The sequence below is a fragment of the Cervus elaphus genome, chromosome 5, assembly GCF_910594005.1.
Source record: "Cervus elaphus chromosome 5, mCerEla1.1, whole genome shotgun sequence".
Classification (NCBI taxonomy): domain Eukaryota; kingdom Metazoa; phylum Chordata; class Mammalia; order Artiodactyla; family Cervidae; genus Cervus; species Cervus elaphus.
This window is the reverse complement of record NC_057819.1, coordinates 50,867,740-50,894,595: the sequence shown is the minus strand read 5'-3', so window position 1 is coordinate 50,894,595 and position 26,856 is coordinate 50,867,740. Positions and strand designations below refer to the sequence as shown.

General features: G+C 38.8%; 1 protein-coding gene across 2 annotated transcripts in view; it reads left to right on the top strand.

Moving 5' to 3' along the window:
- Positions 1–26,856, top strand: part of SLC7A11 (solute carrier family 7 member 11) — a 248,002-nt gene that overhangs the window by 116,657 nt on the left and 104,489 nt on the right. The window contains exon 12 of one of the 2 annotated variants that reach the window (XM_043902434.1): positions 12,513–12,747. The exons of the other annotated variant lie outside the window; for it this stretch is intronic. Coding sequence (XP_043758369.1) covers positions 12,513–12,559 — 47 coding nt within the window. The 3' untranslated portion in view covers positions 12,560–12,747. Of the gene's footprint in view, positions 1–12,512; positions 12,748–26,856 lie in introns of those variants that run through there. 2 annotated transcript variants of the gene reach the window in all.

Sequence of the window (26,856 nt, the reverse complement as noted above, 5' to 3'; positions counted from 1 at the left end):
TTCAGAGCACACCCACCAGTAGGCAAAAGTGAGTTGTAAGAACAGGATACAAAGTCTTACATGAATGTTTGAACATTTTCTTAGGTATAGAGAGAGATGTTTTCTTCTTTCGGATCTATTTAACTAATATGAGATGGAGGAAGAAAAGTTCTGGAAAAGTTATATCCACATGCATTCACTAGCAAAGTGTCCAATAAAATCTCCAAGTATCTGAACATTTCATAGCAGTTCTCTTTGTTTTCGCTGAAGAGCAGCAAAACTTGCTGGGAGCAGTCTGAACCAACATTTGACACCATTGCAGAAGCCAGTCCCTGCAGGTAGACATGAAGAGATGGATTTTAGGATGGATAAATCTGATATTTCAAATGGATTAGAGGGTGATTAGGGTTTTTTAAAGTGATAGAGTCTTTGGCCTTTATTCTTAACTATATTAAGTCTTTACCACAACCACCTAGAATATAGATCATCAAATTTTCATGAATACATTTTATGAATAATATTAATAAATTCTAGCATGTAACAGATCTAAGAAACATATCTGATTATCATAGTAATAGTCACAAATAGACAAAGCTAGCACTTCAAATGTACAATCCTTTGTCATACTGACAGCTTTACTAACTATTGTTTGCACTGTTTTACAAACAGCTTGTAGGAATGTTATGGTTTATTGGAGCAATACATTTGTATCATAATGGCTTTTCTGGCTGTTACAGAATTCTCCTTTGAGAACACATCAGAAGATATTTCTGAGTTTAAAAATCCAGGTCAAATTATGAAAATTAAAACAATCCTAAACCTCAAACCTGATCATGTAAAAAGTGAGTAAAGTTCAGTGTAAGAGAGAAAGTTAAGGCAATCTCCAATAGTTTAAAAGAAAAAAAAAGATTTTTGAATAAAAAGAGAATTCTTTAGCACTTTAATCCATTATTAAAGGTGACCATTCATCCTTAGTAATAAGATCAATTTGTGCTGAAAATTTAGTTTTATATGTGTGAATTGGAAGTGATCTTATTAGTGTTCTACTACATCAAGTTTGATAAAATCCCCAATCCATTTCAGTTAAGTTTCTATTGATCCACTTAAGAGATCAATTTGGACTTGTTCGATTCTTTTGTCAAGGGATTTCATCTGGCTTGAGTTTAGCTTTATGAAATAAACATGATTTAGAAATGTAAGATGGAATAAAAAAGAGTCCAGATAAGTGTTGACAATTATTTGAACTCAAGTTTTTGCATTTGAGCATTTGATAGGGCATTGCCAATTAGAAATGGACTAGAAAAACAATAGGACCAGAAGACAGTGCCTTTCAAAGTAGTGAAGGTCATACGTTCCTTCGCTTGGACTAGTGATTATGTTTCTGTGTCATTGAACAACTTGAAATCTATTTGTCAATAAAATAGTTTTGCTTTTATTCTTTAGTATATTTTACATCTGATACTGACTTTCATTAAATACTCCCTTCATATCAGCTTTTCATTTTCCTATTTTCTGCAGTTCACCCTAGTTTTTATTAGGAGACAAAAAATAGATTTTAAAATGTGTGAACGTCTTGGGGACAATGACATGAGTTCCACCTGGTAACCAGTTTCCAGTCTCTTTCTTACTTTCAGGAACAGTTTTAGATGATGCTAAAAAAGAGAACTGCCCCGAAACATTTCTCTTTCATACTAATTCTCTTCTTATACCCACAGAATAGGCAGGGAACTTTTTTTAGCAAGAAGCAGTCCTTAAGACCTCGTGTTCCATGTGGTGAAGAACAGGTGTATAACACAGGGATCCCAGCCTGGTGCTCTGAGACGACCTGGAGGGGAGAAATGGTGGGAGAGTCTCTCTCTCTCTATATATATATATACACACACACACATATATAACATGTATGTTTTATACATATAGTTAGGACTGATTCATATTGATTTATGGCAGATACCACCACAATATTGTGAACTAGTTATTCTCCAATTAAAAAAATAGGTGTATAATATGCAGTGGTTTTGCACGTATCACATTGTCAGGGAAGTTCATTGTCCTTTCCCTTGGGGTTTCTTGAGGGCAAAGAGATTTGAAGGTAGAGACTCAACATACGCAAACAAGTCAGAGACTTGACTGGTGGTCAGCGTGGTATGTGACGCCATTGTACTCATCAGCTTTCAGTTAGGAGAACAGAGCCACTCTAAGTTCCATGGGAATAAAATATTTATTAGACTTTGTGGAAAAAATTAGACTATAGACAAATGTGGGGCCTTGCTGAGGAAGTGATGTTCTGGAAGGGTGGGTGATGTTGGAGATTAGAGAAACAGTTACTAAAACTCACAAAGAGCCAGTGCAGGCAGACAAATTGAATCTCATGGGAAATCCAAGAACCTAAGCTCTCTAGGTAGTCAAAATGGGATCAGATGTGCACACACATGCTCTCCCACAATAGTAACAGCATAAAAATGAGGAAGAAAAATGAGGAAGAAAGACAAGGCCCTGGGAAAGAAATCGAATAAGATGTCCCCTTCATCACATTTTTATTTTAGTTTTTGTTGTTAAATAATTATTAAAATTTAGAGACCTCCATTATGGTTGTTTCTCACATTTGTTGGCTTTCTAGATGAAAGGCAACAAGCTACTTAAAAAGTTTCACCCTGACATACATAGAAAATTTGGTAATTCAACTTGTTTCATTTTGTAGATGAGCACGCTGAGACCTCAAAAATGAAAGAAATTCATTTAAAATGACACAGTCAGTCAAGATAGAGTTCTGTCAGCCAACTGCTACCTCAGTGCTCTTTCTGTTTTACATGACTCCTCCTTGAAGAGACATTTTGAGTTAAACTGTGGTCAAGTCTCACTCTTTAAAACTACAATAATATCACTTCTAATTCACACAAACAGAACTAAATTTTTAGCCCAGATTGATCTGATTATTATGGATGATCCTGTAACTGGCCTTACCGACATTTCCTTTGGCAAATCCATCTTTCAAGGCTTACTTCCAAGAGTCAGGGTGGTCTCTTGCTTCTGTGGAGGTCATGTTGAAAGAAGTGGGTGACAAATTATAACTTACTGTATTCTTACAACATAAGAATATTCATCTTTAACCAGTTTCATCCAGCAAGTCTGAGAACCTAGTCTATGCCATATCCTGCATTAGGCAATAAGAAGATGTGCAGAAAGGATCAGAGACGACCCTTCTGCTTTAGGTTATCCTACTGATCCATTCTGTTTTCTTGGGTGTCTCTTAGAGCTACCTTTACATCAGCTTTTTAAGGGTTGAAAATGCCTGCTAAATTGGATAGCTTATTCATTCATCTCAAATTTATTCCAGTAGGCAGAAAAAAATAAAGGATATGAAAAGGGGTTAAATTAAGTATTTTTGTCAAAGATACAAAAATATAGGAAAACATCTTACATTAATTGTAAACTATGTGTTTGGCATAAGAAAGCTACATCCTTGAAAATGGGAACTCATTATGAACCAAAACTTACCCTAAAATTTTACAATTAAGAGTAAACTTTCAGTACAAATTCAGGATTCCTAGACTCTGTACCATTTAATACTGTTTTATTTTCTGTTTTCATGACATCTAAGATGACTTGAGCCAATTACAACCAAATTTAGTTGTGCTTGTTGGTTTTTCACAATTGTTCTGTTTCTGTTGTATAAAATTTGCTGATGCCATTGATTCATTAATCATGGCAACTCTTGGGAGCTTAATCAATCTTCAAAACAATTTAATGTTTGTGCAGTTTATAGTTAATGCTGCAATAGATATTTTTCTTTTCGTGCATTTAAAAATCACAGAGAAATTACCTTTCTTTCTCCTTCAGGGTGATGGGCAGTTTCTTCTCTGACTTTCTGGAAGTGGTTGGTAGGAGTGAACTTTTGTCAGCCTTTCAGTAAACAACTGAAGATGGGATCTGCTTTTCAAGAGAATAGTGGCCATTCTGCCATCCTATTTCTTATTGCCAAGAGGTTGAGAGCAAAAGTATATGTGGACAAGTGAGAATATTACTAAGGGAGAGGTAGAGGTGTCAGTACCTACGAGTTATTGGAGAACTAATGGGCAGAAAGGGAAGGGTGGTGAATGTGAGCTGAACACGCGGGAGCGTTTCTGCTCTGGATTGTGGTGTGTGCGCTCTGTCTGATTTCTTCTGCTTCCAGTTGCTGAAAGCCCTGTGAGACCTGGTGTATTTCTGTCTGTTCTGCAGCTGAACGTCTACTCCATGTGCTTTCTTACTGGCTGTGAGAACTAAGTTAGTCCCCTTTGTTGCAGCTGAATGGAGGGTTTGTACAAGCACAGGGATGCAACTTGAATCCAGGCCTGAAGCGGGCGCCAAGGGTTTGATTGCTTTATATCACATGAAAGCTCAGAGAGACGAGGTGGGAGAGCCCTCCAGTGGCTGCGTCCCCACTCTTGCCCCTGTGACAGTGTTTCCTGCACAGGCGGAAGTGGGGATTAGTTACTTTTTGCTTCATTTCATTTTTCTTCTCATTGGTTTCAAGAGATCTCCTATCTGTTTAGTTTCTTCATAGATTTTTTTTGATATTCATTTTAACCATACTTCGCAGGGGAGAAGGGAAACCAATTTTGATTTGCTCCCGGTTTGATTCCTCTGCCCTTCTGAAAACTCCGTTACAGTTGAATTTAGAGAGCTTACAAATGGTCAAGGAAAGGTCTAAAGATGATACGATTATAGGGAAATAGAGACCTATGAGAAAATTTGTTTACAGAAATTGAGTCATTTTTCATAAAGAAATGAAAGAGGAGCAGGGATGATGAACATGTGGTAGCAGAGAGTCCAGGCAACCAGCTAATGATACATAAATAGAAACAGGAAGTAGCTAAAAGTGCACGGGGTAGAAACACAAAGCCCCAGTTGTATTATTATCCCCCCAGTTAGTGAGAAATTGGAAGTGACTCCCTGGTTCTCGTATGTTGAAATAATACTATATTTCTCAATCAGAGTTTTATAATGCTTTGTTTATCATAGTCTTTGTTTCTTCTGCTAGAATACCCTTCAATATCTTATCTCCTGAGATGCTTTCATCTCTTCATAACCTGCCCCTAGTCATTATAGTAGTTTTTATTCAGATGTATTACTTCCATGGTGACTTCACAAGGACCCCGAGCTCTGTGAAAACAGGAATTATTTAAAAAATATATTTTTGTAATTGAAAGTCTCTCTAACAGTGCTTCAGGTATAATTAGTGCTCAATGAGTATTTTTTAAAATATCCTCTGAAAGAAGTTGCTGATCAGTTTGGTTTGAAGCAAAGACTAGCAGAAACGCTTAATGCAGAGATCTTTCTGGAGCATTAGGAAATGGACATGCTAGTTGGCCACATGCCTGTGCCAACCTTGAGTCTTTTCCCAGCCTTTTGCCTTTTTCCACCATTTTCTCAGCTCCTTTCAACAGTTCTAACCAGCTAGAGACTGAAGCAGGAAATGGCAACCCACTCCAGTATTCTTGCCAGGAGAATCCCAAGGACAGAGGAGCTTGGAGGGCTACAGTCCATGGGGTTGCAAAGAGTCAGACACGCCTGAGTGACTGAGCGCAGCATAAAGACAATATTAATAGTTAGCGATCAAAATAAACTCAAACCAAAGTTTTAAAACCCCAAATAATAGAGAAGAAAATGAGGACACAGAAGTGGTCCATTCACCCACATGATTCACTGACTTTTCAATAGAATCTAGGGCACCATATGGATGTGCTGAATGGACCAATTCTCTGGACAAGAAAACCAAAGCAGCCACTCTTTGTGAATCTATGGGAACAAAATATTACCAAGAATATGTTCACTGTTGGAAACTGGCCCACAGGGCCAAGAAGAGTCCATTTTCTCAGTATTCAGTTATTTTTATGACCAGCTATGATTATTTCCCATAAATAGAAATCATCAATATGAATATTCAGAATGAATTCTTATCCTAGGTACATGGAGTATGTTCTTACCTTCAGCAAAAAGTGAACCAGAAACAAAATGCTGACCCCCTTAAAGTTTGTTTTTAACACTTGCAGTGTCTCTTTTTCTCTAATTCCCATGTACTGCTTTCACTTTTTGCTTTTTGAGAGCTTGGCTGCCATGTTGAATACAGCACTCTTTCTGCATAAACAAGTTCAATTCTTAAATCCTATTGCACAAAGGAATGCTTTGTTCCTTTTTAAAGGATTTTGGGAAAATATAATAGAAATCAGGGCTTCAAGGAATGCATAAAGAGAGAAACAATATTGCATTGTAATAAGGAACCTATTCAGTAGGACTGAAATCTGAGTTGGTAGGTGACCACCTCCTCTATGTGGATAGGCGAGTCGTGGCGTTCAGCAACAGAGGAGAGCAAGCAAGATTTTGACATATTTGTTCAAGTGTAATAGTTTATTCATTTTCCTGAATAATTGGTTTCTTAAAGAAGCTTTTATTCTGAGTCTTATTGTATCCTGACCACATGAAGGGATATGAGTCCTTTAGTAAATAAATAGGCTCTGTATGTTCTAAATGAGTAGAATATTGACCTCGACTCTTCCCAGCAGTGTAGTAGAGCAGGATGGTGGAGATGACTTATGAGGCAAGTCTACCACATTAATTCAAGTGACAAACTCTTCCCTTCACAAAGAGCTTCCACATTCTCTGCCCACACAGCAAGTGTCTTCTTTTGAGTCACCAATAATACAACATTTGCTCACTTCCACACATTTAAATAACCAGTTCATAAAAAGCCTTTTAATCTGAGACATTTTTAAAATGACTGTTTTTGTGAAATTTTGCATTTTGCATTGGCCTTTTAATGACTCTTTTTACTCAAAACATTAATTTTTGAAACATTTTAATTGGAAATGAAAGTATACAAATGAAAGCAAAATATGTATGACATGGCATTACTAAAGATAGGCAATTTTGGAAATAACTTCTGACAAAATTTCATGACACTTGCAGTGATTTTGCTGTTAATAAGCTTCAAATTCTAAGTTTTCATCTTATTTTAGTGAGAGAACTACATATTTTAAAGGTGTGTTTGTGAATAGTGTGAAAGTCGCTCTTTGCGAGCCCATGAATTATACAGTCCATGGAATTCTCCAGGCCAGAATACTGGAGTGGGTAGTCTTTTCCTTCTCCAGGGATCTTCCCAACCCAGGGAGCAAACCCAGGTCTCCCTCATTGCAGGCAGATTCTTTACCAGCTGAGCCACAAGGGAAGCCCAAGAATACTGGAGTGTGTAGCCTGTCCCTTCTCCAGGGGATCTTACCAGCCCAGAAATCGAACCATGGTCTCCTGCATTGCAGGCAGATTCTTTACCAACTGAGCTATCAGGGATGCCCATTTTAAGGTATGTACGGTCTTTCAAATGATGAATAGCCAATAGTATATCATATTTATAGTTTGTTTATTTGATGCATGGCTGTAGCCTTGGAAAGCAAGGTTCTTAATGAATATTACCACTCTGCATTTCTTATAACTTTATAGCTCTGTGAGTATTGCAAGGAATTTTGAAAGCCAAGATTTCTCACCTTTGTACTTTATGATAGAATTGTAAAAGTGAGGTCGCCAGGTAGAAGTTTTATTTACCTTACCCTTAGAGGGGAAAAAATAGATAAAAATGAATAAATGGCTTATATCAACATTAGGAGCAAATTAGGAAATCAATAGATTTTTCCTGTACCTTCCAACTAGTTTTAAAATCATTCTACTTTTAAGAAAATATACCTGAAGCTGGTAATTTCTTTTTATTTAATAGGATTATACACCTGTGTAATATATTTGACTTCAGGATATCTCAGTCTCAAGAAAAGTAGATTAATTTTATGTATTTATTACTTATACCCTTCATTTTTAAAATAAAAAGTATTTAAAAGGACTTATACCATTTTTTTTAGGTAAAAAAATAGGAAAATAGGGAAATCAGTAGGAAAAGTAAAGTAAATCTGGGGATAATGTTTAAACATAGATTATATTCCATAATGTCCAATAGGCTTTGCTATAGCTTGGCTGAAAATTTGACCTCAATCTTTCTAACAGCTGACACAAACAACATTCATGTATTTTATTCCCAGTAACAGTGTAAGATTTTTCCTATGGATCCTACCATTGGTTTATATGAAATATGTACATCAAGCATCTATTTCCAAAATGACGTATTTATCAAAAAGATAATACAGTGAGAGAGAATTGTTAAATAAGAAAGCAAACTAAATTTTAGTCACAACATAACCTAAATTAGTCTTGGTCTCAGAATTTTAGGTGGGATGAAATGGCTTCCTGGCTGTGCCCAGAAAAACTGAAGAGAATATTAAAATGGACATTTCTATATTTTTGCAGTGATATTTATTAAACATTCTTCATATACCTTGAGAATATAGTGAATAATTTTTCTCTGATATATGAGCAAATTGACTGATAGGCCCATGATAAATATTCAATATAAGCTGAACATATCTAGTTATCTCTGTAAAACATATCATGGGAATGCCAGTGATGGTGGCCGACTGGGAGAACACCTAGAGACATATTTGGACCTTTTACCCTCTTCCTTGTTCCATAGATCATGCAAATATTTCTTCCCTACCTAGATGTTAGTTAAAGTAATGTTAACAGTATTTATTGAGCAACAGTTATGCACCAGGGTTTGTAGTTGCTACAGTTGATATTGGGCTTCCCGGGTGGTGTTAGTGGTAAAGAACCGACCTGCCAGTGCAGGAGACACAAGATGCAGATTGGATCCCTGGGTTGGGAAGATCAGCTGGAATAGGAAATGGCACTCCACTCCAGTATTCTTGCCTGGAAAATGCCGTGGGCAGAGGAGCTAGGTGGGCTACAGTCCATGGGGCCCCAAAGAGTCGGACATGACTGAGAGACTGCACACACACAGAGTTGATATTAAGAAGAAATCCATAATTTCACAGTATATATAATATAGTAAAGGGCCAAATAAACTGAAGACTGTAATATACAATCTACCTAAGAAAGGCCATGAAGAAGTACCAACCATGTCTGATGAAGTGAAAAAGAGGGACGGTGGCCCCTCTTGAAGGGATAGGTACAGGTTTTTTGGAAAATATGGTATTTGAGATGGGTTTTGATGAATGGGTATGATTGGGACGAGTGGAGAAGACATTCCTTGCAGAGAGAATGCCATGAGTAGAAGCCCTGAGGTGGCACTTAGTTCCACTCACATCCTTCATATTCTGTCCCCAACCGCCCAGAGATGCAGCAATTATAGGGAGTCATTAGATCTCTCATTTCTGCAGCTTTTGACTGCATCTCAACCCCTCCACTTTTAAATATTTCCTGTCTCCTATCTCTCTCATCCTGGTTTCATCACCGAAGCCTTATTTCTGCAGCACTCATTTAAACTGACAACTTGTTTGGTCTGCATGACTTTCCTCCATAGCAACTCTGAGGGATGATCTGGCTCAGATGATTTTCTTAGTTGCATGCCAGCTACCCATAGATAAGATTACAAGGAATACTTCTTCTTCCTAGGCCCTTCCCTCCCTTCCCTCTGAATTGGGCATCTAACGTACCCTACACTAGACTCCAGGGCCCCGATTCTCTGCTTATTTGGGGGGCAGGATCAGATCAGGAGAAAATGCTAATGTCACAGGAACTGCAAGTAATCTGGTTTACTAGGAATAGGAGATGCACTCACGTGATTGGTAGAGCAGAGTGGGGAGAGACAGATAATCTAGGCTTATATGGTGGGAGTCTCTGACATGCTGAGAACATTTGATTTGATTTGATAAGAAAAGGGAATTCAGTGGAGATATGGAGCAGGTTTTCAGTTTGCATTTGTTTCTTTCTGGTGTGTGTGTGTGTGTGTGTGTGTGTGTGTGTGTGTGTGTGTGTGTGTGTGTGTGTGTGTGTGTGTGTGTGTGTGTGTCTGTGTGTGTGTCTGTGTGTGTGTCTGTGTGTGTGTCTGTGTGTGTGTCTGTGTGTGTGTGTGTCTGTGTGTGTGTGTGTGTGTGTGTGATACCTTCTCATAGGAAAAGGGATGGCATCTATTAGATTCTCTCTATGGTGTCATTCACAACTGTGTGCACCCAAGAAAGGCTTCGTAGAGATGAGGGTGGTGATGGAATTTGGAAAAGTTTGTCAGACCATAATGCTTTTCAGAATATCATCTTCATAAAAGGATCAAGCATCCTTGAGAAGAAACTGTATTGCTTAGAAAAGAGTAAGTGGACCATGCCAGTAAAAATGGAAATATGTATTTAGCCTGTAGAAGTCTTTAGTTTTAACTGGCAGAGACTGGATGGAAAGTGAAACAAATCTCAGTTTCATGCTCTGCTGACAGCAGAGATGTGGTTCACTTAGCTTCTAGCCGAGTGTTTAAGTGATATTGAAACACTTCCAGTTTACAGTACATTTGGCAGCTCTCTGTTGAATAATCTTTTTTATGTGTATTCTGTTTGGAAGTGAATGTATACCAGTTATTTTAAGTAGTATTTTTTAATCTGTTGCTGTGTTAATTATAGCAAAGACAGCAGCAACACAGTCATGGACTGATGTGAATGTTTTATTCAATGAACCAAAGAAATATCCACCAGGGCTGTATAGAAATTGCAGTGGACTGAAAATAATCAAATATGAATGGGTTTAGGTAGCCAATGGCACTGACAGCTTATGAAGCTGAACGCTAGATTTTTTTTTTTCTCCTGCTGCAGTTTGTGTGAGAGTCACTGAAGAAAGAACCCCTTGGTGTGATTATGTTTTCTTGTGGAATGTAACTAATTTCACAGTGGAATAATTTTGACAAGAGTTCTTAGTTCCCTTCCATATGTTTTATTTCATTTTCTAGAAAAGGGGTCCTTGCCCTGGCACATTTGAATGCTGTTGAGCACCATAGGAAAGCTGTTTATTTTGGTGCAATTATCAGTGGCAAAAAGAGAGAAAAAAAAGATAAAAACAAAAGGGGAAGGTGAGTCTGGGTGAATTGCTCTTGAACAGTTGCATGCTAGCACAGAGGCCTCGAATCTGAACAAAGCAATGGGACATCACGGCTCCTCATTAAAGTCTGAAACAAAGAGGAAATTACAGGTGAACGTGTGTGGGATTCCACACCTTCCACCCCCTGCTGAACAACTGGACATTAACCTTTGTTCTCATTGCGCTTTCTTTCAACACAGTGTTACTGTGTTTCATTCAATCTCAGAAACACTTGAGAAGCAATAGAATGGGAATAAGTGGCTGATCCTAGAAAGTTAAAGTTTCTTTTCTTTCTATAAAAATATACCATAAAATTTGTATTTAGGATATGCAAGGAGGGAAATAAGGAACAGAGGTAGTACTAATTGATGTTGGATTCTTTGAAGGGCAAGTCTCTTATTTCCTTGAATTTTTCTATTTATTGACTTCAAGGCTATCATTTCTAAATAGATTTCTGGGACAAGGAATCTTGGCACAAAATCTTCAATGTGTTCCAAGAGGCTTTACTCTGGCACATTACCCAGTAGAAATATGTGGAAATGATATAAACAAATAATTCATTAAAAAGATGATATGCTTAACTCTTAAAACTATGAAATGGTACTCAATCTTAATCATAAAAGAAGACATACAAATTAGTATTGCACTGAAATAACATCTCTTACCTATTAAGATTGACTAAGATACCTAAGTTTGTTAATACTGTGTTACCAAGAAGGGGGGGCAGGTAAGCACTTCACATATTGCTTGAGAATGTATGCATTCCTACAACACAAATATTCAGGACCATTGAAAATGTTTATCAAAATTTCACACTCTTTTACAGAAGAATTCCAGTTTATTCTGTAGATATAATAGTATGTATGTATAAAAGTATGTTGTTAGACTATTAATTGTTTCATTGCTTAAAATAGCAAGTTAGAAATGCCTTCAATTTCCATCAATAAGAGAGAAGTAAAATATACTATTTATAGCTCTGCAGTAAAATACTATCCCTGGAGAAGGAAATGGCAACCCACTCCAGTATTCTTGCCTAGAAAATCCTGTGGACAGAGGAGCCTGTCCATGGGGCTTGCAAAGAGTCCATGGGGTTGCAAAGAGTCAGACACGACTTAGTGACTAAGCAATAAAATAGTCCACATAAACAGAATATGAGAGAATGATGCCATATTCTATGTGTTAGTAGGAAAATACCCTCTCCCCAAAACACCCCATTAAGTGGGGAAAAAAAAACAACAACATGCAAAACATACTGTGTTGTATGCCACCACTTGTGTAAAACCAGACAAAAATTATACTTGTCTTTGCTTATTTATATATCTGTGGAAACAGAAAAAAATCATCCAATGGGAAAAAATGGATGACAGAAACAGTGGTATAAAGGAGACTCGTCGCTGTTGTTCAGTTGCTGAGTCGTGTCTGACTCTCTGCGACCCTGTGAACTGCAGCACATCCGGCTTCCCTGTCCTTCACCATCTCCCTGGACAGTATGAAGAGGCAAAGGAGGCTTCGGTGCATGCCTGTTTATGTTTTTGGCTCTTGAACCCTGTGAATGCATTATCTGTTTGAAAAACTAAAAGTTTTTTTTTTTTTTTTTAAAGAGGCGAGAACAAGTCATTCCAGCCTGGATGGTCAGAAAAGACTTTAGAAAGGAAGTGGTGTTTCAGGTGAATCTTGGAAGATAAGAAGTTTAAGCAGAGAGAAAGCAAGAAAAGAACATCATGAGCAAATGCTCAGAAGTAGGAAAATCTGTGGAGGGTCAGCAAAGCCATACAATGGCACTGAGAAGGAAGCTTCAAAGAGCCAAGAAGAGAGCAGTGATATATAAAACAAAGGAAATGGAAGGTTCAGGAAGGAGGGCTTGGATATTAGCATCAGGAGCCACAGAGAGGTCACTGGGGCTGCTGCCCCCTGCAGTTTGTCTGTGGTTGATTCCACTTTCAGCCTGACTTTTAGTTGCTGGATTCTGTGGTGAAGGGTGTTGGCTTTCTTTCTAGTTTCATGAACCAGTCATCTGCAGATTGTTTTCTATAAATGCATCTCTTTGTTAGAGATCTGTGTAATAAAAAAGTAACAGGAGGCATGACAGACGACTTCAAGAGTTGTAAAATCTATTTTCTGAGAGAAATTGCACATGCTGAGCAACTGGTGGAGATTACAAAGCAGTCTGATTTTTCTCAGCACTCAGTTTATTAATATACTTCATAGTACTTGTTGATTGGTCATTAAATGAAGTGACATGTGTATTATCATAGTGTGCAGTATATTTAATGGGTAGTGATGAAGATGATGGCATAATCATGACGACAGTGATAAGGATAATCTTGAATGGGAAGTTTCCCCCTAGTTTTGGCTTTTCTCTCTGACACCAGTTTCTCCCTGTGTTTCCTTTTGGTTTTGGGTAAGTGATGTGGCAGTAATAAAATTGCCTGGGGTCCCTAAAGGGCTTCATGGATTTATGCTGGAAAAAAGGAGTAGGACATATCAGCATAATAATTACCCAGGACTGGGTGATGCAGACAGAAGGAAAAAGAGCATGAACAAAACTGTTGTCTCCTGAAAGGGACTGATGTGTTCTAGTGTCAGGAGTGGGAAGAGTTGCTGCGTCAGTGACCTGGTCATTACCTTGGTGGGTGACATTGGCCTGATCTTTTCACCTCTCTCAACCTCAGTTTTTAAAATTGAAGTATAGTTGATTTACAATGTTGTGCAGCTTTCTGGTGTACAGAAAGTGATTCAGTTATACACATACACACACATGTATATATAGGTATATGTGTATATATTTTCATATTCTTTTCCCTTATGGGCCATTACAAAGTATTGAGTATAGTTCCTTGTGCTATACAATAGGTCTTTGTTGGTTATGTATTTTATATATGAAAGTGAATGTTGCTCAGTCATGTCCAACCCTTTGCAACCCTGTGGACTGCAGCCCACCAGGCTCCTCTGTCCTTGGAATTCTTCAGGCAAGAATACTGGGGTGGGTTGCCATCCCCTTCTCCAGTGGATCTTCCCAACCCTGGGATCGAACTGGGATCTCCTTCATTGCAGGCCGATTCTTTACAGCTGAGCTACCAATATACTTGTATAATTTATTCCTTTGTAAAATGAAAGTGGATAAGATCTATGGTTTTTAGTTTTTCCCTTAACAGTACCATTTTATTTTCCCAAGAGAAACTGCTGTAAAGACCAGTGATGAAAGCAGGCAGGGGAATCACGCTTCTCTCACCTTTGAGTAGCCTTTGAATGAAGCATTGTAATCCATTTGTAAAGGATGGAATCAAATCATCTTCTGGTGCCTTCAAGGTCTAGTTTTTAAATTATCCGTTACTTTAATATTCTAAGAGTACTAAAAATATGAATAGCATCAGTTCAGTTCAGTTCAGGAGCTCAGTTGTGTCCAACTCTTTGTGACCCCATGAATCACAGCATGCCAGGCCTCCCTGTCCATCACCAACTCCCGGGGTTTACTCAAACTCATGCCCATCGAGTCGGTGATGCCATCCAGCCATCTCATCCTCTGTTGTCCCCTTCCCTTCCTGCCCCCAATCCCTCCCAGCATCAGGGTCTTTTCCAATGAGTCAACTCTTCTCATGAGGTGGCCAAAGTACTGGAGTTTCAGCTTCAGCATCTATCCTTCCAATGAACACCCAGGACTGATCTCCTTTAGGATAGACTGGTTGGATCTCCTTGCAGTCCAGGGGACTCTCAAGAGTCTTCTCCAACACCACAGTTCAAAAGCATCAATTTTTCGGCGCTCAGCTTTCTTCACTGTCCAACTGTCACATCCATACATGACCACTGGAAAAACCGTAGCCTTGACCAGACGGAGCTTTGTTGGCAAAGTAATGTCTCTGCTTTTTAATATGCTGTCTAGGTTGGTCATAACTTTCCTTCCAAGGAGTAAGTGTCTTTTAATTTCATGGCTGCAGTCACCATCTGCAGTGATTTTGGAGCCTCAAAAAAATAAAGTCTGACACTGTTTCCACTGTCTCCCCATCTATTTCCCATGAATAGCATAAAATGGGGTAATTCTAAGACCCCATTTTAAACATTCTGAATGTTTACCTTCATCTTAGTACTTTTGCAATTTTTCATTGTAATAAAGCCATTTACCTGAATGTCCTGATGGTTTAGGACATTCTAGTGAACTTACTGAGATATCTATCTACCAATGTGAGAATCTTGTAACTAAAAGGTGTGTGTGTGCACCCATGTACACACGCTTAGTTGCTCAGTCGCTCAGTCATGTCTGACCCTTTGTGACGCCATGGGCTGTAGCCCACCATGCTTCTCTGTCCATGGAACTCTCCAGGCAAGAATACTGGAGTGTGTAGCCATTACTTTCTCCAACTAAAAGGTATATGGGCTGAAATTATGTATTATATAGATTCCAAAGGCAAAGATAATTTTTAGTGATTTAAAACAGTATCACCTTTATATCAAATTGTATTTATTGGAATTATATCTTTCTCCTATATTATTCTCATATATCTATAGGATGATCAATTATTTTAGAACAGAGGAGTAATGTATCAGAAGTTAATTTTCCTTATAGTGTCACTAGCTCTTAATCCCCAGTTGATAATGGTACATGCACATTGAAAGATCATGAAATCCAAAGTTTAGTGTTGTCATAATTTGACCTAAACTTTTAGGCAATACTTGATGAATTCCAAGTTAATTTATTGTAGAGAAATGTACCACTCAAACAGTTAATGGATCCCTATTTCTAAACCTTATATGGTATTTAATTCAAAGTTGGTAAGCCAGCTTCTCGCTTACTAGAAAGATAGGTTGATGTCACCTAACTGGAATCAATCCATAGTCTTAGGACGTTTGCCAGAATGGATTATTTAAGAGAAGAACTCATGGTGCTCAGTGCCCAGTTTATTCAGTGAAATTGACTGAAAAGGATTAATTGCTGGGGGCTGAGGCTTGTGGTGGCTTTCTGAGGGATATACATATACATATCAGCAGCACGTTTTATCTTGGGCTGGGGAGTCAAGGAAGTGCCCTGTGTGTGTGTGTGCTTAGGACAGACTCCTGTTGCTAAAATATTGTCATGTTGCATAGTCCTTGTTGTTCTTAGTAAATATTGTGCATTATTGGCATGTGATCCAGAAAACAGGCTGGATAAGAAGGAAGGGAAAGGAAGAATGATATTAATAGCCTCCACAGGGGATTTATTTAAAGCCTGCCATCTTGTCAACATTGTTTCAATATGACAGCTGAGGCTTTAGCCAAGGATTGAACATCTGACCCCATTTGGCTCCTCACTTGAAGCTGTGTCTTAGTCTAAATGGAAGGGCTGACTCTCTGAGAAGCCATAGCTTGAATCTGAGTTTGGTTCATCACCAAGTTCATGATGATTATCTGAAACTTGTTTGAACCTCAGGGGAGAATAAAATTGAACTGAAAGTCTCACCAGAGTGGATTTTGCCAGTGATTTTTTTGGCTTTCAACTTTTCTTAGAAATGACATGAAAGCAGCTGCTGTTTTCTGGCCATTTGAGACTGGGTGGTGGATTCCAAATACATCATATGCCACACTGGTGTTAATCCATCAGGGAAAGAAATTTATTTAATTGTTGTTGAAATGATAAATAGGACATGGAATTAAGTCTCAGGTTTAAACATGGTTTTAAATTGTGTTACTCTAGCTGACAGATATTGTCGTTTACAACAGTTTATTTCAGCCTCAAGAGACTGAGAGTTTTCCTACTAAAAATTTCAACAACTAGGATTAGTCAGAACTCTCAGAGATAGTAAGAATGCAAACTGGAGTTAGACCTCGATTTAAATTTTGGCTTTACTAACTTCTTAGGGATGAAACCAAAAGCATGTTATTAGCCTCTCTGAACTCCTACCTACTCTTCTTTGAAACAGTGCTGGCAGTGCCTTCTCTGCAGGTGAAACATAGTGTCCAGATCATAGTAAGTTCTCTGGAAATATTAACTACTTTTATGCTAGCAGAGCACACAGTAGACACGTAATCTGTGCAATTAACCTACAAACATTTTTAGTCACATTTCCCACCATCCCTTTGAAAGCAAGGTGTTTTATTGAAAACAATAATGAAGGCGATGCGGTGATGACTTTGGGGGGATTATTATACTGTATATTGCCATTATCCATTATATAAACATTATAAATATTTGTAAGACAGGAATTATGTCCTTTTATTTCACTACATATTATTGGCATTTGCTTGTTTTGTTTATTTTCCTTTAAAAAACCCGCCATGCTTCTGTACTCCAACAGCCAATATTTCAACAGTTTTTAAGGAGCAACAATTCTATTCAGAATGATAAGAAATGAGAGGTTTTGTTTCGATTGGAGATTATAATTTAAGGAGTTTTGCTCCTAAAATGCTTGCCTTCCTAAGTGGAGGGACATGATCATTCTTTAAATTGTAAACAACAATGTCAGGAGTGAGTGATCGTCCTTAGCTGGCTGCAGAATTTGCACTAATATTGAGCTGGTATAAAGTGGCAATCGAGGACCAAAATATTTTAACTGGTTTGTGACATCTCACCTGCACTGTGTAGGCAACTTTTCTTCCTACATGTTTGTCTGGTGATACAGAGTACCTGATGTAACCAAATCAATGGTGAAATCAGAGCGGATTAGTGTTTTGGTTCATGACCATTCACATGGTCTGTTTAGCACATGATGATGCCAAAATTTACGCCTATGAATCTGTATTGAAATTAATAGTTCTCAGTACAAGTTTAAAATTTCTAAAAGCTCTTCAGTTTAATCGTATGGCTCTGTCAATGACATGAGGAGGCAGCAAATATTCTAAGTAAATAACATTATTTTGCTATTTTGGGGGGAGGCCACGGAATTTGAGCTGTTACATAGAATGTGCAAGGCTTCCCTGGTGGCTCAGTGGTAAAGAACTCACAAGCAATGCAGGAGATATGAGACTGGAGTTTGGTCTCTGGGTCAGGAAGATCCCCTGGAGGAGGAAATGGTGACCCACTCCAGTATTCCTGCCTGGGAAATCCTGTGGACAGAGAAGCCTAGTGGGTCACCGTCTGTGGGATCACAAGAGTCAGACATGACTGAGTGACTAAAGAACAAAGAACATGGGATATGCAAAGCTATAGTGCCTGATTTCTTGCATAGCTGGTACAAAATTAATTCCAAGACTGACATTTTCAAAATAGAACAAAGTTATCATTGAAATAATAGCTTCTCGTGGAGGTTACTTTGAGTAAAAACACTCATTTGAATGATAGGTAGTTTTAACACTTAAATAATGCTGTCTCCTTGTAGTCGCGTATCATGCTGTTTTGTTTAAGAACAGTCTCTTTCCTGAATACTAGCCCTGTGCTGCCCATTTTCCCTGTGTTCTCTAAGCAACTGAAAATTTCAAAATAATAATTTAAAATTTTTAAGTTCTGTACCAAAAGAAAACCACCTGTTACTAGTAGCCAGTGACTTATGTTGTCCTAGTCACCCTTAAACACCAGTCAGCTTTCATTGAAAAAGAACACAATGGATGCCTTTACTGTTTCTAGTCCTCAACCAATAGGCGCTTAATTTCTTTCAAAGAAAAAAACGAGCATTTTCCCCCCAATATTAAGTAGTTGAGTCTGTAAGTAATCAAAGCAGCCAGTTCAGGAACAAAAGACAGTTGCTTATGATCCAGTCCATTTACTAATTGCAGAGACTTATTTTCTAAACTGTATCAGAGGGAATAATATTAGAGCTGATCATCATGAGTAGGTCTATAATAAGGATGGTGCTACAGTATTTCACACATGTGTTTGTAAAACTCAAAATAAGGCTGATATCTTTCCAGTTCTATGTATGTTGCCGTAGATTCAACTCCAGTCTCTCATATTACATTTTCTTTTTTAAAATTGTGTGTTCTTCATAATTATGAAAATCAGAGTTACCGTTTCTTGCTGAAATTTTTCACATGGTAGGCTGTCCTCTGGGTTCAGTGCATGCTCTTCCCTTAAAAAAAAAAAATCATAGAATACTTGAATCTATTCATTCCTCTAACCTCTGTGAATGTTTCTATCTCCCTGATGTTTCGAGAAGTATAAACTTACCAGAGAGGTTTGTCAAATGTGTAGTCATTCCAGTGGCTCCTGGATTATCTAAATTTCCCCCTAAAGAGATAACTAGATTCAATAGGAAAATCATTTCATTGCTCTTAACCATCACACAAAGGCCAGTGATGTTCCTGCTCTTTTTAACAGAACAATTACCTTGCTGTTAACTATTTCTTTTAATCCCATCATGAGATGTTTAAAAAATAATTGTTCTACTTGGTCTTTTTGTAACTGTGTTTTCTGATCACTTCTTCATCAGTGCTATTTTCTTTTTAACTGGAATGAGGTTGATTTACAGTGTTGTATTGCTTTCTATTGTACAACAAAGTGAATCAGTTGGGTGTGTGTGTTTATATATGTTTATGTATGTGTGTGTGTTTTTTTCCTCTATGACTTATTACAGGATTTTTTGTTTTTATTTATTTTTATTGTAACACAGATGATTTACAATGTTGTTAGTTTTAGGTAAACAGCGAAGTGAATCAGTTATATGTATATCCACTCTGTTTTTGTTTTTGTTATTCCATGTAGGGTAATAAGGAATATTGAATAGATTTTGTGCTGTACAGAAGGTTCTTATTATCTATTTTATATTACAGGATAGTGAATATAGTTTCCTGTGCTATATAGTTGGACCTTTTTTTATCTGTTTTATGCAGAATAGTTTGTATCTGCTACCAGTGCTGTTTTGAATACTGCTTCAATCAACTAAGAATGGCAGGGTACTTGGAAAGTTAGAAAACAATGGAGGTAACAGATTTAATGATAAAAATAAAACACAGTGGACATTTTATTCTTTCTGGCCTTTATTCATGTATGTGGTCCCATCCCAAAGGGGCTTTATTTTCTTTCTCAGTAAATGATAGAGTTGACAGAGAATGCTGTAATTCGGAGTCCGCTAAAGTTAATCTTAATAATTTAATCAGTTCTGTTTTCAGCAGTAGGTTTTGGGTTTCAAATCTCTGCCGAGCTTTTAAGCTTACTCTCATGGTTCCTTGAGCACACACCACACAGATCTTGTCCTCTATGAGCTACTATGAACTAAATTGAAATGGTCACAGAGAGTGAAAAACCCCTGGCCTGCATTTTTGTAATGTTGTTTCTCCTAAATGCATCCTGTTAATGGTAGGGAGTGCTTCAGACCTCTTTTTCATTCTTCATGTTCCAGTAATTCTTTCTTCCATTTTTCTATTATTAACATGTGCTGAGGAGTAGTGCTTTCAGGTGGTATACTGTATTATTCTATTTAACCGGCAGCCTTGGTGTTCCTGTCTCCCTTGATCCTCCCTCCTTGCAGGAGTTCTATTTCTCATCTGATCTCACACGAGGATGAAGAGATGGTTGCCTCCCTGGGCTTTTCAGAGTCTTTTAATGACTCTTACGTTGTTCAAAGACTTCTCTCTCCAACCTGGAGTCTTTAGAAATCATGATTTCTTTTTTTTTTTCTTTTTTGGGTTTTGAGCTAATAGGCGTTGCTTGGAAAGTTACATTTCCTAGTCTAAAACTGGAAAAGTGACAAGCCTCATATCAGCTTTATAGTCACTATTTCTTAGAAGATGGATCATCATAGAACATGGGACAATATTTAGTTTAGAAAGAAAACCTAAACAAATTTTGTCCCAGATATTAAGCCAAATAAATAAAGGAAGCATGACAAGTTGAGGTGAAAGAGTGTTTTCCAGTTTAGAAAAAGTGATTCATAATCTAGGTCTGTGGAAATCTCTTTTAACGTAGTGCAGAGGCCAGAAAATATACATTCATTTCTCTACCACAGGAATGCTATATGATTGGAAAGGCAGAGTAATTTGGGGGAGAAATAAATCACTTTAGTTATATTTGTGCTTTGTTCTCATGAACCATTTCCCTTTGCCACCAAAGGGCTACTTACTAACCTAGTCTCTGAAATTTTGAGGTGCCCTAGAACCCTGTTTTCTGTAAACAACTATAATACTCTCTGGTATACTGTGCCTGAAATGAAATTTCAACAACTGAACATCCAATCTTAAGATCTTGGGAGGGGATGATAATAAACAGCATTGATGATTGTTTGATTTCCTGCAGCTATTTTCACATAAGGTAGCGCTCAACACTCAGCTCCATGAGGTGCGTTTAACTGAGCTCCACTTGTAATCAATGCAGGCCCTTAATTTATTGAAACTAATTCTGAAATCATGGTACCATACATACTGTCTACTATAGAAATAATTGATAAACATTAATTGCAGGAAAGAGAGGAGCCATTTGCTTCAAAGAGCCCATCAGCAAGCTGTCCTTCCTGTTTTATCAGTAAGCAATGCTGAGAGCAAATAACAGATGGAACTGTCCCTCGGTGGCAGCGCAGAGCACTCGTGAAATATAGCACAATCTTCCTCCAGTGTGTTATGTTTTTAACAGTGGAAGATCAGAAGCAGGCAAGGTGTGGGCTAGGATGAATGACTGCCTCTGATGAAACATCCTTTTCTTCTAGGAAGATTCCTGTAGCAGATTGGGCTTTGGCAGTCCATCTCTGTGGCTTGATAGGGTGTCATTGCAGAATGCATCTGGAAGATTCTGTGGAACAGGGACAAACCTCAGAAGACCAAGGTGAATCTAAGGTCTGATCTGTGCTCTCGTGTGCTCTCAATGGGTGGTTAAATTCTAGTTCCTTTAAGTAGCCATCAAAGAACCGCAAAACCAAAGAGAAAGCTGCCCCAGACACTGAAATTTGGTGCTTACTTGCCATCTGTCACAATCATTTCATCCTCTGCAATATTTTATTTCTACTTAACATGACTACAGGAAGGTATTTGTGTCTTTTATGTGTGTGGGTGTGCGGCTAACATCCTCTCCTGCGTCTGTTGTTTGTATAATCGTGCTGAAGGCTGTTACCATGGCTGGGGAAGCTGGATTTAGTGTATACATTTTTTTCCCTAATGGAAAATTCTGTCAGCCCAACTTCAGTGACTGTTTGGTAACAGCTTTGTAGTCAGTCAGACAGGAAGTGGGCCTCAATTCCATGAGCAGGTAATTTATTCAAGCCTAGTTTATGATTCCTTTTCATAGTAGCTTTTCTAAATGGTTTCCAGTGACCCCCCTGCCCACTTCTAATGCTGCCTCATCCCTTCAGCCCTGATCACTGCTCATACCTCCTATTTAAGTAAACAGATCAGGTCTCACTGAGAGAACTCATTTAGTAAGCAACTGCAACTTGCTCCTCTGACTCACAATGTCCCTGAATTTATTTTTTCATGTCCCCCAGTTTTAGTGAGAGAATTATCCTCATCCTTTAGGATGTTAATCCAAACACATGTGTTATTAATTTTGCCAATTTTACTCATTCTTATTCCCTTAAATACTAAAATGTTCAGCCTTTTCCTCTTAAAGGCATCCCTTGGATTGACTTGCATTTAGCTCTTATAAAGGAAAAGAAAACATTTCTTCCAAAACTACATTGCCTGTCAAGCTACTGTCGCTTTTATTCTTGCAGAGGTTCTTGAAAGATTAGCCTCAGCTTCTGTCATCTTTCCTCTTCATTTACTTTGCTCTATATTGTAATCTCATTTTCTGCTCTCCGTTCTTTGAAACTATTCTATAAAAGTGCACAATTTCTATGTACTGAATACAGTTGTCATGGTTTTGGACCATTCAGCATCTGAGCACTCTTTCTCTCAGGGGTGAATTCTTGAATTTCCACATTTTGGTAAAAGGCAGGGTTCATGTTTAAGGTTGAAGAGATACAGCTAGAGACAGGCATGCAGTCTTGGTTTGGCAGTTGGATGGTTCTGCCTGGGGATGGAGGAGAAATTATAAACAGAGGCGGCAGCAGCAGCCACAGAGCCTGGAGCAGAGGTGATGGTGCTGGCCATCAAATCTGTTCTATCCCAAACTCGGCATTTTCTCTGCGGTGTTTTCTGGTTGACTCATCTCTTTTGGGTCCTTTCTACTTTCTGAGCCTGGTTTTTCAAGTTTCACACCATTCTTTGAGCTAATTAATATCTTTTCTGTAGATGTCTTCTGTTCCTTCATTGAAGCATATTTGGTTTATGTCCCTTTGACTTAAAAGACCTCACTGATAACAAATAATGGTACTTGGGAATGGGTTTAATGGAATGGAGCCTTTGGGGGAGTGGAGTGTAGAGTGAGGGTGTGGGGCTTATTAGCAAATGGTGCCTGAAACTGATGAATCCCATTTGTCTTCGGAGACAAGGACCCTGGCAGCTCGTCACATGCAGTGGTGAAGAGCTAATTGAACACAGCCTTTGTCCTCTGGAATGAAAGACTCCCTTGGAATGAAATGTCTGTTCAAGGAAAGGCTTTAGGGAAACCATATTGCCGCTGTCACTAACCAGCTAAAATAAAAGATTATAGGGATACCAGGAATGTTTTGAGAACACTGACTAGCTGGAAAAGGTAAATGATAAATTTCTCCCCTTAAATTCTTGATTGTGGCAAAGGCTGGATCTCAGGAATTCTAACAATGCTCAAAGAGTCTCTCCATTCTCTCAGCTTCTTTCAACTTCCATGCACTTGAAAATGAAACTCGGGTTTGATATGGTTGCTGAATCATAATACCAATTAACTTAATATCCTGCTGGTCTTTTTATATGGAAGTGAAAGCACCGGTCAGAATTAGACCATGTTGTCTGATTCTAAAGACTCACAATGCCATGAACCCCTAGCCTTTTCCCTGTGCTTCAGTGGTCTCTTGGGGCTGGCTCTTTGTGGCTGGTGGTGATGGTGGTTTAGATGCTCAGTCGTTTCTGGCTCTTGTAACCCCACAGACTGTAGCCCGTCAGGCTCCTCTGTCCATGGGATTATGTGGGACAGTTGCATTTACTTTTTCCCAGCTCTGTTCTCTGTGGCCTCGTGGACAACTTGATGCCAACTGTGGTGCTACAGTTTTGGAGTCCCTCTCCCCCTTTTGCTGGAGTTGGTTGTTCATTTACCAGTACATGACTGTTCTTGGGATTTCAGAAGTACTTCTGCCTTGTTAGGGCCGTCTCTTCTTGCTTGGAGACTGTATTGGTTTTTCTCTGGGGCTGACTTTGCAGGGGAGTTCCAACTTACAGACCTCCTGTTATCCCCAAATTTCCAATCAACATGTCCCAGGGGAGTTGATTGCATTGTAAAACCTGACTGAAGAAGTTTTATCCTTTTATGTTTTTTTGACAAAGTTTTTGACCAAACTTGGGGCTACATGTGAGAAAAACGGTAACTAATATGAGTGATTAACGTTGAACAGGTAAAGCATAGTTTTTCAAAGAAATGATTGTGTCAGTCTGTGCTGGCAGGCATGTGTTTGATCTTTGGAGCATTTGCTGGACTATAATCTGGATTCAGGGGAGGGCTAGGTTGGTGAAGCTGAGATTCTGGAAATCCCTTAAATAACACAGAGAAGGTTGGCAAGTGACTTTGGGGTAAAGTAATCATATACAAATTACATTCACTCTAATTTGTCCCCCAAGAGGCTCTGAAAAAGGTCTTAAGAAATGTGTTGGTGAGGGGAGTGACACCAGTTTTGAAAAGAGTTTGTGCTGTGGCTCTTTCTAGGCAGAGGATGCTGGTGACTGATGCTTCAGTTGAAATTGTTTCCTTGATAGAGATGAGGAGGAGACTCTTGTAGGGCATCCGAGGTCATGTGACAGCATTCAAAGGTGAAATTGTTTTGGCTTACTATAATGGGCAGCGGGGCAAGCTCATCGGTCAGAATATTGTGAACTACAGGAATCTTTGGTCATGGTTGGTGGATCATTGGGTCCCTGGATTGAAATAGGAGATGGTACCTTAGTCCTTCTTGACTTGCATTATGGAAAACATTCTACAACTGGGAAGTACAGGTCTGACATGGACTATCATTACAGGGAGTTTCCCATTTTCACCCAATTCTTAGATTTGTCCCCATAATCATAATTCCTTGATGATAGACTGCAATACTATCACTCCTAGCCTTTCTTGCCTTCACCAAAGGGTCTGTGGCTATTTCCTATAGAGCTCTTAATTTGGTTACCTATTCTTTGTCATGGATTTATTCAGAATGGCTGGGAGGTGCTGTCATTTTGGAAAATGAATTCCAAAGAACTATGGCTCTTTTATACCAGTGATCTAGCAAACATTAAGAATAGCAGTGTTACATTGTGAGGGTAATGTGCTTTCAGGGGTCAGCGTTCACATAAACATTTTCAGGTACCAAATATTATTGTTTCGACTTTGTGACAAAAATAGACTGCTTGCATTTCAGGTCATGCTGATACAAACACTTCCTAGAATCTGGCTACACAGACATTTCATGCTAGGTATTATCTACATGTGAATAGAATAGAAAGGAGCTGCAAATTCCATACAGTAAACATCTATATCCTAAGCATGCCCTGGGAAAGGGAAAAAAATGGCTTTGGGATATTGTTAAACCCTGATGCTGAGTTACCCAATTCCTGGAGACTGAGAAAACTGTTGTGATCTACTGATCAGAACAGCAAATTGTACTCCAGATTATGAATTGAGTTTTGATTGGCGCGTGACTCTAGGTGGTCTAGTCTTCTGGTTATTTTTCTGACTACCTGACTGGAATAGGTCTCTTAAGCAACTGGCGGGAACCCCCGCTGGGTCCCTGTGCCATATTTAGGGCTATTACAATTGGAAATGCCACTCTTCTGGAGTTGCTCCTAGCTACCAGAGAACTAAAGTCCAAAGTGATATTGCATCCAGAGTTGAATCATGAAAATGAAACATCATTATGAAAGATGGAGAGTTGATGATTCTTTACATGTCTCTTTTTAGGCCTGTCTAGAAGATGTACAGGCTTAGAAGACATGGAGATACATTGAGGGATTATAAATTATACCCAATTGTCCATTGAACACACATTTATTTAGTACCAACCAGGACTCATGCTCTGTGCTAGATGTCAGGGGTACATTGATGAGCAAATCCTGACGAGTCTTTCTTTTGTGGCACGGATATTTTGGTGCTCAAGATAACTGAGCATTGCTCATTATAATTGAGCAATTATTGCTCAAGATAATTCTAAGTGCTTGTGTTACAGGGGAGCCCTTTGTGTGTATGTGTGTTCAGAGGGACTTTGGAGGAGGGAGCAGGAAAGGTAAGGAAGTCCTTCTTTAGTAAGTTACACTTAGATGTCCTCGGGAGCAGAGGTAGGTGGTGTTAATAGCTTTGCAAAATCGGGGCAGGGGGAGCTAACACCACAGACAGCAGGAGAGAAGTGTGTGCTTGGGGAACTGAATGAAGGGCAGTGTGGCTAGAGTGATGAGTGTGTAGGGCAAAGTGCCAAGAGAGGAGGCTGCAGTGTAGACAGGGGACGAAACTTGCCGGATTTGCTCTTACCCGACTATCCATGAAGTCAAGTGCATGGTTATTAGTAGACACAATGTCATGATCAGATATTTAAAAGACTTCATTGACTGCCGTAGGGGTCTGAACAGAGAGTGGTAGGATATCACTGAACTGTTGCAGCAATCCCAGTGAGCGTCTGTGGTATCGACGTAGAAATCAAGTGGTGAATTTGTGAGATATTCTAGGAAGTGCTATTAATAGGATTGGTGATGGGCTGTTGATGATGGATTGAATATTGGGCACCCAGCAGTAGGAAACATAAAACAATACTTTCATATTTCTAGCTGGTATAGCAGAAAATATTTCTCTATCTCTGTATATCTGTGCATGCTCAGTCGCTTCAGTCATGTCCAGCTCTTTGCGACCCAGTGGATTGTAGCTTCCCAGGCTTCCCTTTCCATGGAATTTTCCAGGCTAGAATTCTGGAGTGGGTTGCCATGCCCTCCTCCACCAGGGGATCTTCCCGATCCAGAGATTGAACCCGAGTCTCCTGCGTCTCCTGCATTGCAGGTGGATTCTTTACCACTGAGCCACCAGGGAAG